Genomic DNA, 19251 nt, shown 5'->3' on the forward strand with positions numbered 1-19251 from the left:
TGCAAGTAGCATTAATTCTCTGTAAAACAAAAGTGGTCACTTACCTTTTGATGCTGTTAAAACAGTACTCATCCTTGTGGCATACCTGCTTTCCAGAATGGATAGATTAGACTACCTGCCAAAGGATCACTGCTTTCCCCATTTGTCTAAAGACAAGGTGAGGTGTTTCTAGACTGTAAACTGGGTGTTACAATTCATAAGTGATCAGAATTCCTAGCGATCTATAGACTTAAAATAGCAAGCCACGCATGTTGAAGTGGTATCAATTTTTGTATCTCAGTAATTAGAATAAACTGATGAATTGTGAAACAAAAGAACGAAAGACTAATACTCTATAGTTAAACAAATAAATAATGATATATCCAATTCTGAGAGTTACAGGTGTGCGATTATTCAAATGCACATCCTTCCCTGTGAAGATCTATTTCCTTTGCTCTTTGTAGCTAAAAATTAAGTCATTACAACAAAATCAAAACACTTTGTATAAATCAAATAAGCGATTTTGTTTTGTCGTAAACGTCATAAATGATAAGAAAACGTAACCCTGGTTAAGCAGTAATATCACTACCATTATAGTTATTTAAAAATAGAATTAATTTAAAAACAAAACAGATTCACCCACGAACACTGCAGACACATATCTTTATAGTTAGGAAATCTGAAAGTCACCTTTCACTCATGAGTTCATCGGAGACTTTCTGCTCCTCACAGTCCATTTTGTCCTTGTTGCTCTGGCTCATTTCCTCACTTTCCAAAACGACGCCTTCGTCTGGGATTTTCGGTCCTTGTCTAATGATTCTCAGCTTCCTTTTCTTGACCTTGTTCCTGGTAAACTCCTGGTACTGGTAGGCCTTGTCGCTGTCCATGTCCTGGTCCCTGCCACCTTCGGGGGGCTGCGTCATGGCGCGTTTGCAGCCGCCGTCCTGCGGGAGGTCCACGGCCATGCGCTTCACCTTCCTCCTGCGGCGCAGCGTCCTGGTGGCCAGGCTGGGCCCCAGGCTGTCCACGGCGAAGTCACACTCGTGCCACAGGGGCCTCTTCCCGCGGACGCTGTTGTTTAAGTTTGACGACGGCCTGCGCTTGGCCACCAGCATCTGGTCATCAGAGTCACTGTGATCTTTTTTGTTGTTATTGTGATTCTCCCTGTAGTCCTTGCTCGGTTCCTCGAGGCTAGAGTCAGAGCCCTCGCTTAAGCAGTGACCGGGGTCCCAGGGGTGATGTGCGTTGTGCGACCTCCGCTTCCGCCCCCTCCTCTTCCTTGCCTGGCGTTTCAGGGGGCAAGAGAGACTTCGAGAATGGTCTCCCGTTTCGGCGAACCCCCCTCGGGCCTGCTCTGAGCTCTCCTCCAAGGCTGAGACGAGATCATGAACCAGTTCTTCCATGGTTCGACTGAAATGCCTACATTGTCGAGAGAAAAAAAAAAAATTAAAGGAAAAAATGTAAAGAAAATAGTATTAACCGTGTTAGCCTAGCTCATTAGAGCAGACAGTTCACTCTAAATCTGGCGAAAATTAATGGTTATTACAAAGAAATATTTAAAAGCTTTTTAATTTTCCTAACACATTAGAGTTTTAAATATTCGGACTCATTTTAAGGTCTCTTTTCCTGTATAAGTTCTTTTATTAAATATAGGAATTACTTCAAGATAGAGCAGAATATCAGCAATGGAAAGGTCTCAGTAATTTTATATTTTTACTGTGTAATTATGGTAAAGTTATTTCTGCCTAAAAACTGTTCTTTAGCCTATTCCTGTCCTTTTCTGAGAGCCAGATATAGAGAGAACTTTTTCAATCTCCTGCTGGCCCCATTTTTAAGAAGCACCAACCCTCCACTCACTCACCACACGCTCTACCAGTGACGGCCATGCCATGCCCAGTACCCAGACTGGCAGGCGCTCTCAAGATTTGTAATACGTATAAAAAGCAAGTTTAACCAAACACTAGGCATTAAGTTAGGCCACACTAATCTCATAAGTCAGTGAAGCAGAAACTATACTCAAACTAGAGCCTTACTGTTCTGAAATGGCCCATCATTTTTCTTACAAGTAATCTGAAGAAGTCTCTTGGCCTTTTTTTATAAAAAGAGACAAAAACTACTGAGCTATACTACCAGTGAGAAAATTATCCACTAGTCAGCTAGGATAAACACCAGTATTCTTTGAGAACTTTTATAAATTATATTGGCCCTTTCCAAACCCAGCTCCCAAAGATTCTAAATGGTGGGTGTGAAAGAGGGCTCAGAATTCTGATTTTATTTTTTAAACATAATAGGTAATTCAAATATGTACCTTTCTTATGAAGATCATGAACAATCATTTCTCAAACTGAAGCATCAAAATATTCTACTTATAGAAAACAACATAGTTTCTAGAGTCTATAACAGGGGTAGGCACACTTCTCTGTAAAGGGCCAAACAGTAAACATTTTTGAGGTCCCCCGGCCAAGCCTTGGGCACTGCTCACTCAGCTTTTTTCATCATGTGGCAAAAACGGCCACAGGTAATACATACCAGAATGGGTGTGGTAGTGTTTCAATTACATTTTATTTCCAAAACGAAATGAGGGCAGGCGACACTTTGCTGACCCTTCTTCATGTATTCTCTATAGTCTATATTTTCAGATGTTTGCCAAGTCCCCTACAATAACTTTCAACTTTGTCTTTTCATTTCAATGATAACCTGAAAACACACATGTCGTGATTCAAGTGGGTTTACCACTCAGAGGACAACGCATGAGTAGCTCCTAGCCCTTGAGCGATGCTATGTGCCAGGCCTATTTTAAGTGTTTCACACGCATCATCGCATTTCATCCTCACATAATAACCCTATGAGGTGGTTGATGAAAACACACCGGCAGAGGCTGGGGGCAGCTTACCCAAGGTGGCACACCCAGGAAGTGGTAGAAACAGGATTCAAACCCTAGCAATCTGGTTCCAGAGCCTGAATGCTCGCCCAGCTGCTGCCAAAATCAGCTACACGATCCCAGAACCCAGCTTGCATTTTTGTTCATGAGTTTTAGCAGCAGGTGGTACAATTGTGACGAAACTGATGATCCAAACAGGTCTCTCCTCCATCACCTCTGTTAATTACTGCCTTTTTGTTTTCCTTTTCCTGAGAATTTTGTTCTTTCCCTTTAACATTATTTCTTTGGAAGAGACGTAGTCTGAAAGACCTGGGTTTTTTTTAAACATAATACTGCACCTTTAAAAACTGCCTGGTGGCCAGTTTAAAACATACTACAATAAGGATTTTTTGTCAGGAAGACTCAGTATCACCTGGTTCTGGAGTCACTTACTTTTTGAAGATACAGTTTTCTTACCAATAGGTGAATTACTAGTTCTAAATATTAATACGAAATTAACAATGCATGAATATAAACTCCAGCTAAAATTGCAGATTATTTTGGAAGTCACAATTTAATGCTTTACTTTCAAAGAGAAAATTTGGTCTTAACATTAGAAAAAGGTTGGCAGATCAGATTCAACCCATTAAAATCTGATACTCTTCATTTAATTTCATTTTTAAAATATTGCTGTAACTATTAGTTTAACAATATATAACCAATAATGATACTAAGAACGAAAGCAAAATTTCTTTATAACATCATTAAAATTGTGTCAGCCGTATTTGATTGTTTTTCTAAAGAGAAATGAAAAAAAAATAACTAGAAGAATCCAGTTTATTCTATAAAGTCACTCAAACATGAATCAACTAAAATATTACTTTAGAAATCGTTTTTTAAAACCCTATAAAAACATAGGAAAAATACCTTTAATATAAGTGCCATTCGAAATTCAAATCACTACCTCCCCCCTTCAGTTTCAACTAACCAGACTCCTGCAAGTCGATTCCCCCTAAACCCCTGTTAATGAGCCAATAACGTTAGCCAGTGGGCAAGGTGCTTCACTTCCATCACCTGGGTAAAACTGGCACCACTGGCCTCACAGAAACAAAGTTATCTCAAGAGACCATGACGTGATCAATAGCTCATGTATTTCCTTTGCCTTCACATTTACACTGAAGACACCACGGCAGTGAAACACTTTATCCTAAAGGTATTTTCTTTAATAAGACATTTCCTATTGGAGGGGAAACCTGGAAATACATAACTTTTCTATATAAAATCTGTTTATTAAGCATCCACATTTTTGAAGTTCGTAAATTATAAAATTCAGCAAATTACTACTTTGCTAATTTGAAAGTTTTATATTCGCATTTATAAAATAATTTCTGTTCATTTGGAAATGAAATCTTTGGGGAATAGTCTGTACTGGGAGTAATGTCTAAGATAGCAACAGTTCACTAATAGTTTTTTTAAGATGGCCCAAATAAAGAGAATAAAGTTATAACCCCACTATGTATATAAAGCTGGATTTTATAAAGGGAAATAATTTGAGCAGATAAGCATTTTGTTTTTTTCAGGTGGTACTAGATTTTGCTGAGTACTATAAAATGTACAATCAACCCAAAATTTGATGTGCCAGATCTGGGTAAAAATATTTGGCCAAAGGTCAAGTTTGTTTGCCCTCCTCTAGGAAATACTAAACATCCAGTAAAATGAGTGAACTGGTCTCCTTGGCTTCCTTAATACCCAGGCTTAATTAATTCAAAAAAAGGCCTTCCTAAAAACTATTTTGGCAGTGACTATTAATATTTGAAGCCTCCATTAGCAATAACTACTATTCCTAAGAGAAAAAAACATAATTTATAGAAAAACTAGGGAATAATTTCCTTGAGTGGATATTGGTTTAAAAATAACTGCATAACAAGAGGATAGATATGTGTGTCTGCTGAATAAATCTAACAAGTTCATCAGAAAACAAAAATCTTCCAGATATAACTAAATGGTAATTGACTACAGCTATAAATATCTAGTTAAGGAGGAAAAAAATCAAACATTCTTTGTCACCCGGTAAAATTCTCATATTTATCTCTATAAAACAGATGATTTCTTCCACAAAGTTAAATAATTTTAGAAGCGGAGTGCTAAAAGTTATCTGTTGTTAAATACAACTTAACTGGCTTTCAAAAACTTAAGGGAAGAAATAGTCATTTAGGTGTTAGTTTCTGTATGAATAAAAATTCAGCGTGTACAAAAAAACTGTACTAACACAGCACCTGTTCCTGAACTATACTGATTGACGGATGTGTGCTATGACTGCTCGCAAATTTAAGAAAATAGACTCAGAACTAAGTGTCTCGTTACTCATGTTAGCTTCATTTTAAAATTTAAAAGGATAGTTGGCCTTAAAAATATATAGCAAACGGCCAAACGGTATGAATTGAAATTGATGCATAACAGCATAACGTTGACAATGAGTGACTAAACATGCAAATGGTGAGCCTTAGGATGACACAGCAAGGACTAAATTTCATGACTAATTTAACAAAATGTGATCCATAAGAATTATACTGTTTAAGATTTCTGCTGCCCATCAGAATTTATAAATTTGGTAATATTGCCAAAATAAGTCTTTATTTCAGCCTAATAACTTATTAATAGACTATGTCTTCATTTTTCTCCTTGTTATATATTTTGGGGGAGGTCGTCTTAGAAATTCAAGACTAACCATAACATTAAATGTCAATACTTGGGCTCGTTTAGAAAACTCCTTGACCTATCTAAACCAGAAGTAAACTTTTCTCTCGTTTTGAAAAAAGGTAGCATGGGGATGGGGGAGCCTATGTTATTCTAAAATGTACTGTAAACGATCGATTATAACTTTATATTAACACTGGGCAATAGATATGAAATATAAAATTCTCTAGGGACGAAAAGGCTGGGAGGAAACTACAGAACTTGAGTTTATAGGTAGTGGTACTCATTAGCCCTAGGACCTCGGACAAATTACTTATCTTCTAATTGGTTTAGTCATCATAAAAGCGGGATCATAAAAATGGGTATGATTTCTATCTTGAAGAGATTCTATGAGGATTAAAGTCGGTCCTTAATGCATGAGAACAGTTATTTCAACTTGCAACCGAAGTGGTAAAATAGAGGTTATTTACAATTAAGAGAAACTGGTCACTGAAATGTCAATCCCATCTGCTTTTAAGGTATAACCATAGTAGGAATCCTGAGGATATCATACAACCAAAGACCTTCAACCTCTGAGATCTTGAACCACTCTGAATGCTGGACAGAGTAGAGATAATAGACATTTGCAAAAATCATTCTTAAAATTTCAAGAGATTCAGGGACTCCTTAAAGATTCTAAGATTTTAAGAAAAAAAAAATTCAAAAATCCCAAGTTAAAAAAAAAAAATTCTGTACATCTGACCTGCTCTTGTCTTAATGATATACAGATATAAGAAATAAAGAAAATCATCCTTCCAAGTGAAGAGTCATGGTTCTCTACACAGAAAAACTCCTTTCTCATGATGGAAGCGCTCAATCTGAGGTGCTGTGGGCAGCGGCTACTTTGTCACTTTTGTCACAGGCACACTCAGAATGCCTGTTTTCCTCCTTACCCTAGCAACCTGGTGAAAAACAAACCACAGGTGGCTTTAAAGGAAAAAACTCCAATTCTGCTTTCCAAATGGCATGTAATAAGGCAAACTCATTTATTATTTAAATTTGATTTTTGTTACTTGACAACTTCAGTAGTCATTCCAAACGTCTTTCCTTATACTCTAATGACTTTCGAAATACGAATTATTGAATAAGAAACTTCCTAAGTGAATTAATATCAAAGTCTAAAACAACAACAAAAAAATTGTGGAATCTAAAAGACAATTCATTCCAACTCCTGTCAACAGGCATGTATGAGAGTGCATCTAGGCAAGCTTCCAGTTTATAGGAAATGAGTCTCATTCATTGCTTCTACATGGTAACTGCTTAATACGTAGCAAATATAGAATATATTCTGTATTCCTAGAATAGCAATGAGAATGAAGACAAGTGAATATTAATTACAAATATCAAGCATAATACATGACACATCACAGATGTTAAAAAAAATCTGTTGGATAAACAAACTAATGAATGACTAAATAACAAAAGAAAACTATGACTTGACTAAAAATTTAGACAATCGAGATTTTGAAATTTCTGTCACATTAATAAGTTAGATACTCAAATTTTTTAGTTAAGTAAATGTGCCAAGTTAAGAGCACATTATTGAAGATGGTTTAAGGTTTCCAGCATGCCATAAGATAAGGATGCTAAGAAGCTATTCCAAGATTAATGAGTTATTAGCCCCAAATCATACTGGCCATTGCTCTGATTCCTAATCGTTGAAACAGAAACCTGACTCAAACAAACCTGACAGTATAAAACTGAGTTCAAGACAACAACAAAAAAAGAGCAGTTATTAAAAAATGCACATATTTCACTATGCGGTTTTTCAAGATTAAAAAAAAAACACCAAAATAACAAATAGTAATGAAACTATAGAAACAAAGGTCTAGAATCAACAGTTTATTTTTAATTTTTTTAAAGGCAAAGCCACAAAGTTAAGTAAATAAATACTGTCGTTCAATATGTCAATAATTCAATATTTTCATTACCAGGGACTTAATTCTTAAAATGTTTAGTTTGACCTATTAAAAAAACCCAGAGATTGACTTTAAACATAAATTATTAATGTAAAAAGTAATAAAGAGAGTGTACCTAAATTCTAAATTTGATTTGTGCACCAAATGAATCACATTGTAAAAGGTTAACATTAGATGTACCATGATAATACATCCTGGACCCTAACGTGAGTGATGAGGCAGGAAGTGACAAACTCTCAGCTATAATTTTTTTTTTTAAAAAAAACATAATATGAATCACTTTTAAGATTAACTTGAACAAAAAATATATTCATTTCCTGAAATACACACACAAAGAAAATCACAGAATCTTTATTATTTAATTATATAAAACTTCTTTAGGTTTCTTAACTATAAAACATAGTATCAATTCTACTTTTCGGCAAATTGTTAAAAAAGAGATAAACCATCTACAATTACCTATTTGGTGACTCAAAATTGAAATACTAATCTTGATGCTGGAGAAAAAGTTGTAATCAAGATGGGAGTTAAATACGTCATGAATTCCAGTTCGGTTAACAAATCTGGGCTTATACTTTCCAGTTTACATACTCCTTGAGATACAGTATATTACTCAGACATGGGCAGTACCCTAGGGTGGTTAAGCATTTTTGTAAAATATACTGGAATCACTGCAAATACGATACTTAAGTAAGTTACTTAAACTATATCTGCCCCTCTCACATCTCTAAAATGAAAAAAAAAAGACAGAACCTACGTCAAGATTTACATAAGATGATATGTATGTAAAACCTGGCACCAGGTAACCACTTAGTAGTAGCACACCGAGGGGCACTGGAATGTTCCCCCATGGGACAAAACATACATGCACAGTTGTATAGTAAATGCCACTGAATGACAGGATAGCTGTGCAGATAAACTAGAAAATAAAAGTTCCAGTTGCCTGGGACACATTCATTCTGCCAGATCAGGTGTGATTTCAAGAACTGCATTCAGAAACAGATTCAGTGCTAGGCACTGTGTTAGACTCTGGTGCCATTGCTCTCTGGCGCCATAAGAAAAGATGAGTTGTGCGCTGCCAAGTGAAAATAGGACAGGCTCTTTAAAAAAGAACTGAAGGAGGGTAGCTGTGCATTATAAAGAGGCACCTGACCATGATTTAGGTAGAAGGTGGAAGGGAGAGGAAGGAGTTCAGAGTCATATTTTTTAATTAAATAGTCACCTATCCTACCAACCAGTATCTCTAAAGCAAGAGCAGACCAATCTGCATGGCACACTTTGTCTCTCTCCCTTAACAAGATATCGAATGGTGAAACTTTAAGAAAGGTGCCCTGGAGAGAGAACTCTGCGGCGATGGAGATGTCTTACGCCTTGTTTGGTGTGGTAGTTACACGATATGTACAACTGTCAAAACTAAAACTACTAAACACTCAAATACGTTCTATGCTAATTACATCACTATTAAAAAAGTGCTCCCTGCCTTTTTGAATGGAAAATGTGAGAATTTAAAAGGAACATAACTAAATCTATATTCATTATAAAATGAACCATAGAATGAACTGATCTCACTGAAAGCATTTTAGCCAAGACATTCTTTTAACTTTTCAGATATCGGTGATGCAAAATAAATTGTTTGAGGTTACACACTACTAAAATCCCCCATGTTCTCATTTGCTGCAGAATCCAGGAACGGACATACATTTTTTAGCCTCATTTCACCCGTTCGACACTTAATGTTTGAAAATTGTCAGTGGAAAATCTGCTTGTTTGTGTCACTGCTTGTCTTGTATATCTTGGAGGAAAAGAGCTGGGGAGAAAAACGGGCCATATGATAAGAGTTTTCAACTAGAAACCCATCACCCAGCTTCTAGCTCTAGGACTAAAACGTGCATGACAATTTTGGACAAGTCACTTAAGTATTCTGTGCCTGTGATGATCTTCTATCACAGGCCTGTCATAAAGATAGAGTGAAAGCACTTAATATGTGAAAGCACTTTGAAAAGTCAAAGCAATCTATTATTCTAAAGTGGCACTGGTGATATGACACGGTAGACGCTGTCAAACCCCGCACTTCATCCTGGCATTTACATGTTTTGGGGAACACCCATACGTACCTCATTTTAACTAGAATGGAACGTGCAAGGTACGGAAACAGGCATGTCACTCCCTCTCCACAAAAGGGGGTGCGAGGAGGAGGTGGCTTCCACCACCCAACTTCCGAAACTCGAGGTTTCTGCGATTTGATCTTGCAAGAGCCTGGTATAATCTAATCCATTTTAACAGGGAAGTGCTGGAAATAGGCCTGGATTAAGGTAAATTCTCCCTGTCCCTAAGCTGGTCAACAACCACCAGGAAATGAACTGCTCCTGGAGTACAGAAGGCGTGACTCCTAAAGGACCGTCGTGTTCAGACAGCGGTCAGCAAGCATCGGCTGTGTTTCTTCACAGATCTTTTGCACACACCTCAACGCCTTCCTCAGCCTGCGTCCGTCCCAGACGCGAGCGAGAGCAAGGCCTAAGTGTCTTCAGAGCCTCCGTCACAACTCCCGCCCCCTTCCACTCCAGGTCCAGCAGCAGCCTCGGGCCATCACCCCCTTCGCTGATCGCCCATCCCCGGGGCCGCCAGCCTCACCAGCTGTTCCCGGCGGCTGGAGCTCCGATCGGTTGTCGCCCGGCGGCCCCGAACATTAACGACACCCAGGAGCCTGGCCTCGAGGCTCAGGCCCGAGAACAGACTCCGAGTCGCACCGCCCCAGCGCCTTCCCACGAGCAGCTCTGCATCTTGCGCTGAGCTTCCGGACGCGGCCGGCAGGCGGAAGCCGGATGCCGGGAGCGACCACGACCCTCGCCCCCGTCCCGCCTCCCTCGCCTGCAGTCTCCTCTTTGTACCCACGGAAAACGCAGCGGCAAATCCATCAGATATTTCCCCACACCAGAATTTATTCGTTTTCTTCCTAAGGTTCCAGAAACTGAAACAAGGGGAGACAGAAAGTGGAGTCAAGGCCAAGTGGAACCTTCCTTCCCCCGGAGCAGCGTCATGGTTCAGCCCGGTTGCCTTGGAGACCGAGAGTAACACCGCGGGGAAAGCGGACGCCCGGAGGCGATGGCCACGTTGGCCCGGCTGCAGGCTCGGTGGACGACTGTCAGACAGCAGTTCTACTTTAGGAACAAGTAAGTCGCCGACGCGTAGAGCTGGCTTGACCTCAGCCAGGTGTCCCCAGCAGGAGTTTATGAACAAATTCTCGAATTCAACAAGGACCGCCCACTTCTCCCTTTAATTTGTTGGCTGCAAACATGTCACAGGTTTCAAAGTAGTTTTATCATACAGGGGGGTCAACGGTAGACGGGGGCTATGGATATCGGCTTGAGATGATTTAGGTAAAAGCCCGGCATAGATAAAGTTGTAAAATGAGGTGTTTTTCTTGGATATCATCATTCCGCAATTTGAGGAAACCTCCGTCCTCTCTGTTGAAGGACTAATAGCCTGGTTGGAGTCACCTGGGCTCGCCTATCTACCTGGCGCTTTGGGCCTCCATTATTTTACAGATATCATTGAACTCAACTGTTCTATGGCTCATTTGTCTCCCAGAAGTGACAGTATCAAAACCATTTGGTTAATCAATACCAGTGCATTAATTGAAAAAAAGAGGGCTAAGGAAGATAGATGCTAGCAGCCTAACCCATATCTCCCTACACCCAAACTTCTCACTCCCGAAGCAGCGCCCCAGGAGTTTTTCCTACTGAAGAGTAACACCAGAAAAAGTGAATTAGACGACGATAGAATATAGTGACCTGGCACACCAAGGGAAAATTAATCAATGAGACGAGATCTTGCCGAGCTGTTCTTATTCCAACATTTGTCTCACCTGCCACCTTCCTACAGGGCCAGGTGCCTCTCTCACAGCGCTTAATCACAGTTCAGCTTTCCATTCTGCTGTGAGAGAATATCTATTCTTCTTAAACTAGAAGCAGACTGTCATTTTTTGCTCATTATCATTTCTGTCTCATGTCTATCATAGTTCCTGACACATAGTAGCTGCACAATAATCGCATAAATGAATCTTTCAATCAATCATTGGTCCTAGTTTAAGTAAACACACTAAAAATAGCCAAAGATAGAAATTATCTATTATCTTTATATTATCTATAATGGTAGGTAAATTATCTATTTATTTAGCAATCATTTAGAGGATGTGGCAGGTCCTGTATTTATTTACGGCATATGTCTATGAAAGAAATAAGCTCTGTCCCTCTTGATGTTCGCAGCCTAATATGGGATATAGGCAGTTAAAAAATCATTGTGATAGGTTAAGGATGAACAGGAAAGGAAACGACTCACATTTCTTGAGCACTGATTGTATGCTGGGCATGGACTACGAACTTTATCATGGAATATCTCATTTGGTTTTCACAATGGTATAAGTGAATGTATTACTCTATGTTTTTAGAGCTTGAGAACAGTGTTCTAGAGAAGCCTGGTGAAGTGCCACACTGCAAACAGACATAGTTTCTTATTAATATTTTCAATGTGAAGGAAACTCTTTAAAGATCATGAAGGAATCAAAATACCAAAGTTTGCCTAGCAGTTTTTTCAAAAGCAGGGTATTGATAGCTTTAGGAGTAAAAGCTATATAAAATATTAACGAACAGAAAAACTACACAGGCAGTTTTGTTAAGAAGTTATTATCATTTCCCATCTTTTATAGATTATATCAGTTCTTCCCAAACTTCAGTGTGTATTAGAATCACCTGAGGATCTTGTTAAAATACAGATTCTGATTCAGTGGGTCACAGTTATGGCCAGAAGAATCTGCATTTCTCACAAGAGTTCCAGTGAGGCCCCATTTTGGAAAAAAAAAAGGAACTGTGTATGGGCGTATTTGATTCTTAAACATCTTTACAAATGATATATTTATTCCCTTTTCACTTAATTCAAGGAAAACGAAATTCAAGGAGATTGGGAATTTGCATAAGGTCTCATAACTACGAAGTCTTAAAGCCAAGTAAGCTGGCACTAAGGCCTATGCTGCCACAAAGGGCAAGATTTTTTCCCACTACACTGGTCTGACGAAGTAAGTGGCCACAAGCACGAAGGCCCAGAAATCCGGATGACCTGTCCCAAATCCATTAAATGTAGGGAACAGAGTTCGAGGAAACACTTTAACTTCTCTTTGTTTTTTTTTCAATATCTTTCTTCTATATTGGTAACAAAGCAGTGGCAAAACTGTTTTTGCCTTACTGCTGGCACCAGAATACCTCTGAAGTGGAAAGGTGACACTGTTGGGGAAATGTATTATTCCTAAATGCTTAGGTTAGCAGCTGAGTCCTCAGGCCTGGAAGTCCACTGAGAAAGGGGGACACCCCCCTACCTGACCAAGGGGAGGACGTGGAACTCCCAGGAAGTGAGAAGCACGTATGGGAGGAGCCGATGAGATTGGGGAGCCAGGGAGTCTGTCCGTTGCCCGACCAACCCAAGTCCTTGGGAAAGTTGCTTTCATAGGAGACGATTGGTGGGCGTTCATGTTTTGACCTACCTATCAAAGAGGCTGAATATTGTGTCCAGGATGTCACAGGGTGGAAAAAGATAGTCTTCAGTTATTATTTGACAAATTATTGGCCTTAAAGAAAAAGTTCGTTATGAATTCCTAGTGTCACCTCTCTTCTGAATTATTGAGATTTTCTTGTGACTTATTTATACTATCCTATTTGTGAAAAGAAGTGTTTCATACGGGTTTCGTTAATCACATGGTTCATTTTCCTCGTAGCCTTATTTCACTGTCCAGTTAATCTGTCAAATACTAATAGGAATGAGTTAAAATTTTCCTCTTTTACCGAGTTTCTGTAGTAGTGTCTTCTGATGCTAAGAAACTTAGCTTCTGCATGCAGGTGTGCCTCTTCATTACTGGCAATATACTGCTCTTTTTTTTTTATGTGCAAAATGTTTCATCTTTAAATTCCACTTGTAATCTCTATCCTCCTTTATCTGATCAGAGTTAATCATCATCATTCTATGGATTCCTCTTTACAAGCAGCACATTTTCTAGTTAAAAAAAAATCAAAACTAAGGAAGTTTGCGATAAAAGAGATGAAAATGTAACGATTAAAGAAATGGTAGGAGAGACGCGATCTCTTTGAGTCGTCTTAGCCGAAGGGGAAGATAGCTGTAGGGGAACACCAGGAAAGCAGCTGCTCGGAGGAGTTTGTGGAGACACTCTGGAGGCCAGATAGCCAACCGTCAGATTTTCAGATCTCTCGCCGTGGGGATAGAGAGAAGGAAGTAGAAAGAGAAATAAATGTCATTGAATATCTGCCGAGAGAACTCTTGTGAAATGCTTTCACAAACATTATTTTGCCATTCACAATCATCTCATAAGGTGATTTTAATTTTTTTCCTACTTTACAACGGAGGAAAATGAGTTTTAGGAAGTGTAAATGGCTTGCCAAAGATCTAGTGAGGTTTGATCCAAGTCAGTCCAAAGCTTGTGCTTGGGGTAGAGGGGCTTTAAATCATCGTGACTCTGCATGGAAGTAAATATAACTGACCCTCGAACAAGGCAGGGGTCAGGGGCACCGGCCCTGGCACAGTTGGAAATCCACCTGTAACTTCAGCTCCGAAGCTGGCTCTTCACACCTGTGTATTCAGCCGCGCGTGGAGGACAGCATTTTCCGTGGAGGCTGGGGTCCATAGCTGGGAGACCGTGGCTGGGTATCCGCGGTTGGGGATGCAAAAATGCTGTGTCGGTCTAAGGTTGGTTGAATCCTTGGATGTGAAACCCTCAGATACAAAATCTGTGGCTACAAGGGGCCCACTGTATTTATTGGAAAAAAATCTCATAGAAGTGGACAGACGCACTTTGAACCTGTGCTGTTGAAGGGGCAACTGTGCATCAAGTACGTGGGGTCTAACCTGCCTTACTAAGGTCAAGTCGAGGAAGGAAAACACCTGGTACAGTAAGTTCTCTCTAGCACAGGACAGGTGATGTCCGTGCTTCATACCTTGCGTCAACCTAAAGGATAATGTTCCCTCCGGTGGCCCGATCCTGGAATCTGTTATTCCCGCAAACTTAGTCAATTTCTACCTCCAGGGCAGTCACCGGTTCCTGGCTGCATTCTTAGTCTAATCAGTCGGTTTCCTCTCCTGGGACTTGCACTGTCACCTGCTCACCAATCCGGATTCCCTTTCCAGCACCCTTGGGTTCTGGCTCCCCGCGCTGGTTGCCCTTTGGGGTGGAAAGGTGAGCCCTTCCTCACCTTTCCTAGATGGTCCAAAGCCAGGCCTTCCCTCCACGGTCATGCTCTCCTGGCTCAGACTGTGGCACCCTTTCCCGGGGCTGCCCCCACGTGTGGATGCCCACCTGAGCCGACGCAGACTTGCTGAGCACTGCGGCACCCCCTTCTCCCACCCCCTCTAGCACAGATCCCTACTCTCTGTGCCCGCTGCCAATTTCTTAGGACCGAATCGCTCCAGGAATGAAGTGAAGCGGGAAGACAGTGGGAGAAAAATGAATAATACAGCACTTTTAAAGCGCACCGATAAATCCGCGGGATACTCCTCCTCGGTGATCGAACACTCACGCATTCGTAGCTCATTATTCATTGAGCTGTGAAATAGTAATACTAATAATAATGAGAACTATTAATGCAAACCAAACATGGCTTCTAGCTTCTAAAAGCCAGTCCTGCTTCCCATCATCACGTGGGTGATCGTCAGAACACAAAGTACAGATTAAGTATCGTTTCTGCCTTTAGGGGGCTTGACATGCTTAAGACCTAATGGTGAGATGATTTACAAATAATAATAATAATAATAATAATTTTACACATCAGTATATCTTACAATACAGGACAGCTAATATTGGAATTTTGTTCCTGGTATCTACAATTGATATGTTATATGAGAATGAGAAAGAAAAACTATTGGGTTTTTGATGGTATTTATTCAGTAGCTAATACGCATGGGTCAGAGTTAGCACGTAGTTTTTGCATATCACTGGAAAGACATTGAACAACACATTTTTTTTCAATTTCTGTTTATTGTCAGTTCATTTCTGGCCACTAATGACACCCATGAACATCGCGTTACCCAGGATTACAGTACTTAATTCTAACTGATGATAAAGTGACTGGAAACTTCCAGCTTTTTCTTGATGTTTTATTACATTCCTGGTAATACTTTTGGTCTTTCATCATTAATAATTCATTTAGTATTCATTGTGATAATACTGATCATAATAAATTTATTTCAAATTCATGTGGATGTCATATTTTATTCACTGCTATAGGATTTTCATTGTAATTTGGAACTAATTAATATACCATTAAAATAAAGTGTTACCCACATTTTTCATTTTGAACATAATATGTCTAGCAGTTCATGACATGCTGTATGAGTATTCAGCATCCCAGTGGTAACCCAAGTATCTGTAAATTTCATTTTTAAGCAGTTTAAACAGAGCAACAGAAAAATATGTATAGAAGTCAAATTTCAGCACATAAGTTAAAACTTAGCAGTAAGTTAACTATTAGTGATTTTTTAAAATGTTTTCCTTTCAAACGTATCGTTCTTATTAGTATATTACAATACATGTGCTTGTATTTATATACGGTATTGTAACTCCAAAAAGATAATTTTCCTTTTGACTACGTTAGCGTTATTACCAGGAGACAGTAGGAACATATACTCAAAACAGATCATTTGACTGCTTATCTTCTGCGTTTCTAACCACAATCATAAGTAAAAGGTAAGTTCAAACGATACATTAGTTCAAAAGAAATACTAGGTGTATCATACAGTATACCTTATTGATGCTTTTTCTTCCTCTTTTGCAAAGGCGGTCAGTTGTTGATTATTGGTGGGGAAAGAGAGACAAACGTTCAAGTAATTTAAATAGAGTATATTAAAAATGAAAATACATCTGCTATTTAATAATACATCTCATAATTGGGCCTTCTTTTAAATGTCAATGGCACAAAGGGTTAAATAATCATAGGACACCGTTGTATCCTGCGATCGTGAATTTCACGTCTCATCGGCCTTACAGAATGCCATTGTTCTTTCCTCATCCCCTTCCCGCTCTGTCTTCTCTGAATCGCCTGCCCTGCTGGACGTGGTGGTGTTGGATCTTTTCTATGTTTCCACAAGTGACATTTCCTACCCTGCACTGTCACGTCTTACTATTGGCTAGGATCAGATGTTACAGGAAAAATGAAAGATTCCCTCGAACCCTGCAATCCCTTGAAACACTGACCTTGCCGCCTGACTCCACAGCATTTGACACCGCGTAATCACGCTCGCTCTTTCTGATGCTTTTTCCTTAACTTCCGTGACCGTGACGCTACAAAATACTCGTCTCATAATTGGGCCTTCTTTTAAATTTTGTTCCCTAAAGACAACCACTTTTAACTGATGCAAAATAAGACCGTTCCTGTGTATGCGTTCACATAGCCATGCAGTGAAATCGTCTTTTATAAATACGGAAGCACATTATACGGCACTGTAGCATCTTTTTTCACATTACATCATGTCTGTCTCTATGTCAAGCATTGATCCACTTAATTTTTGTAAGGACAAATTAGTATCTCATTTTATGGATAGTCTACAGTATATCTGCTCATTTAGATTGTTCTCATTATTTCAATAGTGCAAACAATGATACATCATATAGAAAATAGATTTCTTGGGATAGAATTGCTGAATCTTCCTTAGAGTTTAGCATCTTTTCATGCAATATTTAAAATTAAAAGTGGTGTGTATTTTCTTTTCTGTAAATTGTCTTTTGTTGCTTTTCAATGGGATTGTTTGATTTTTTACCAATTTTTTTTTCTTTTGCTTAAATGTAGAGACTACAGCATAAAATCTTTGGTTTCCATGTTTTTGGAATTCGCAGTGTATGAAAACATGGCCGATCTTAGAAATTTGCTCATATCTGTCCTGAAATTTGTGTCTTATCATTCCCATGATAGTTTTCCGACATATGTATGCGTCCCTGACGAAGTTTGTGAGTTTTCCGTTTATATCGATGAAAATTTTCTGTACCTGTTCAAAGACCCAGGTTGCTTCCTACTAGCACTAAACACCAATGTCCGTTGCTCTGCGTTCCCACCGATACTCATCACGGTCAGGCGTTTCTGTTCATTGGAGTAGATGTCGGTGTCTTTTCACACCGTAGTCTCTCTAGATTATTTTATTGTTTTAAGGAGATTGGTGCTATTTTACACTGCAGAATTTCAGTACTGTGTTTGAAAACGGCACAGGAATTCTTCTTTTTGCCCCTTTTCCCCTTCGTCTTCCCTTTTACTTTCCCTCTTCCCTTTCTCTCTCCTCCTTTAGAGGCAGTGCTGATGAAGATGGCAGCCTCTAGAGCCAGACTACCTAGGATCAGGTCTCAGCTCTGTCACATAGTAATGTGTGACCTTGAGCACAAGCCACAGCTCTCTCTCACTATCTTCCTCAAAGCCAGAAATAGGGATAATAGCGATTGACTTGATGGGGGTGTTGAGAGGGTCAGATATGACTCAGTTCACTGGTATGTAAAATGCTAGGAACAGGGCCTGGCACATAAAGGGTTAATTTGTTTACGAGGTTATTATTCTTTCTCTATTTCTTCTAACACATTCTTCTAGATACTTGCCTGTCTTTTACCTGTAATCACCCCAGGATTCGAATTACTAAGAGTGTGAAGCACCTGTTGGCTGCTCTGCAACTCTGTCATCCCGAAGTAGGGAGGGTCCTCAATGTCGTGAGTGGGTCTAGTGCGGGGATCTTGGCAGTGGTGCCCTCGCCGGGACTGAGTGTGACCCCCTCCAGGGAAAGCCGCTGCGGTAGGCGTTCGGGTAACATAAATGATCTCTCTGGATCCCCTGGGGGAGCTCTGTGGGACAACATAGACAAGATTGCCACCTTTCGGATATTAAAGTGCAGAGGAGAGACCATCATTAACCAACCAGTAAACGCGATTGTGTTAGATCGTGCGCAGCCTCGGGAGCTAGGAAAGGGCCGCAGAGGACGGAGCGGGAGCTGCTCGCACAGCCACATGGCAGACGTCATACGAGCCAGGAACACGGGGTCTCTGCGTCTCTACCATTCGCAACAGGCAGGGCAAGCGCATGACAATCACGAAATTTTTTTCTTTTAGTCCTAATTGTTTAGAGTGATCGCTCACAGTTATTTCCAGAAAAAAATTATCCCTTCGTACAGTAATCTTGTCACAGCGCTTTCCGGGATAAGGTAACGCGTACCCCCTCGCGCGTGCCTTTTACAGCTTGCCCTGCACCTGCCCCACACCGAAGGCCACCTTGCTGGTCGGCGTGGATTCTGTCCCCTGCTCTTCTCCGTGTCTCGGTCACTGACTTCCATGCGTCATTTTTGTTACTCCCTTTGCCGTCGTGGGTCCTTTTCAGTCAGACTGTCCAGGCAACTCTCTTTCTCGCTCATCTAGAACTGTCATCCGTCCACTTGTTTTTCCAGCTGTTTGTCACTGACAGCTTATTTGCTAATCCTATTTTCTTTTCTCAGCCAACTTTATAGTATTGTCTAAGAATTTTATTGTTAAAGTGTTTTTATTTTCCATTCTGTTTTTGTTCTAATTATAATAAATTAATGAAATCTATATATTTAATCTAACATATAATGGCAACAAAAAAAAAAATAACCTTTCCAACCAAACACGATTCCGAGGGAATTTTTTTTTTCAAGTAAGAAATAAATGACTGGCCATTTTTTATTCATTCAGCAAACATAAAGTGTGAATTATGTGCC

At 39.7% G+C, this 19251-nt stretch overlaps 2 protein-coding genes across 6 annotated transcripts in view; one reads left to right on the top strand and one right to left on the bottom strand.

Moving 5' to 3' along the window:
* The window catches only part of GPATCH2 (G-patch domain containing 2), a 139663-nt gene extending 129377 nt beyond the window's left edge, over positions 1 to 10286 (bottom strand). Inside the window, exons 1-2 of one of the 4 annotated variants that reach the window (XM_039883380.1) lie at positions 9957 to 10286; positions 670 to 1398 (exon numbers count right to left, since the gene is read on the bottom strand). In XM_039883380.1, the coding sequence (XP_039739314.1) occupies positions 670 to 1382 (713 nt within the window). In that variant the 5' untranslated portion in view covers positions 1383 to 1398; positions 9957 to 10286. Of the gene's footprint in view, positions 1 to 669; positions 1399 to 9608 lie in introns of all 4 variants that reach the window. The other 3 variants (XM_039883379.1, XM_039883378.1, XM_039883381.1) reach the window with 3 other exon arrangements.
* Positions 10287 to 10522: 236 nt separating this feature from the next.
* Positions 10523 to 19251, top strand: part of SPATA17 (spermatogenesis associated 17) — a 113786-nt gene continuing 105057 nt past the window's right edge. For both annotated transcript variants that reach the window (XM_039883385.1, XM_039883386.1), the window contains exon 1: positions 10523 to 10664. In XM_039883385.1, coding sequence (XP_039739319.1) covers positions 10597 to 10664 — 68 coding nt within the window. In that variant the 5' untranslated portion in view covers positions 10523 to 10596. The remainder of the gene's footprint in view (positions 10665 to 19251) is intronic.

This window comes from Pteropus medius, unplaced genomic scaffold, assembly GCF_902729225.1.
Source record: "Pteropus medius unplaced genomic scaffold, Ma_sr-lr_union100, whole genome shotgun sequence".
Lineage (NCBI taxonomy): Eukaryota > Metazoa > Chordata > Mammalia > Chiroptera > Pteropodidae > Pteropus > Pteropus medius.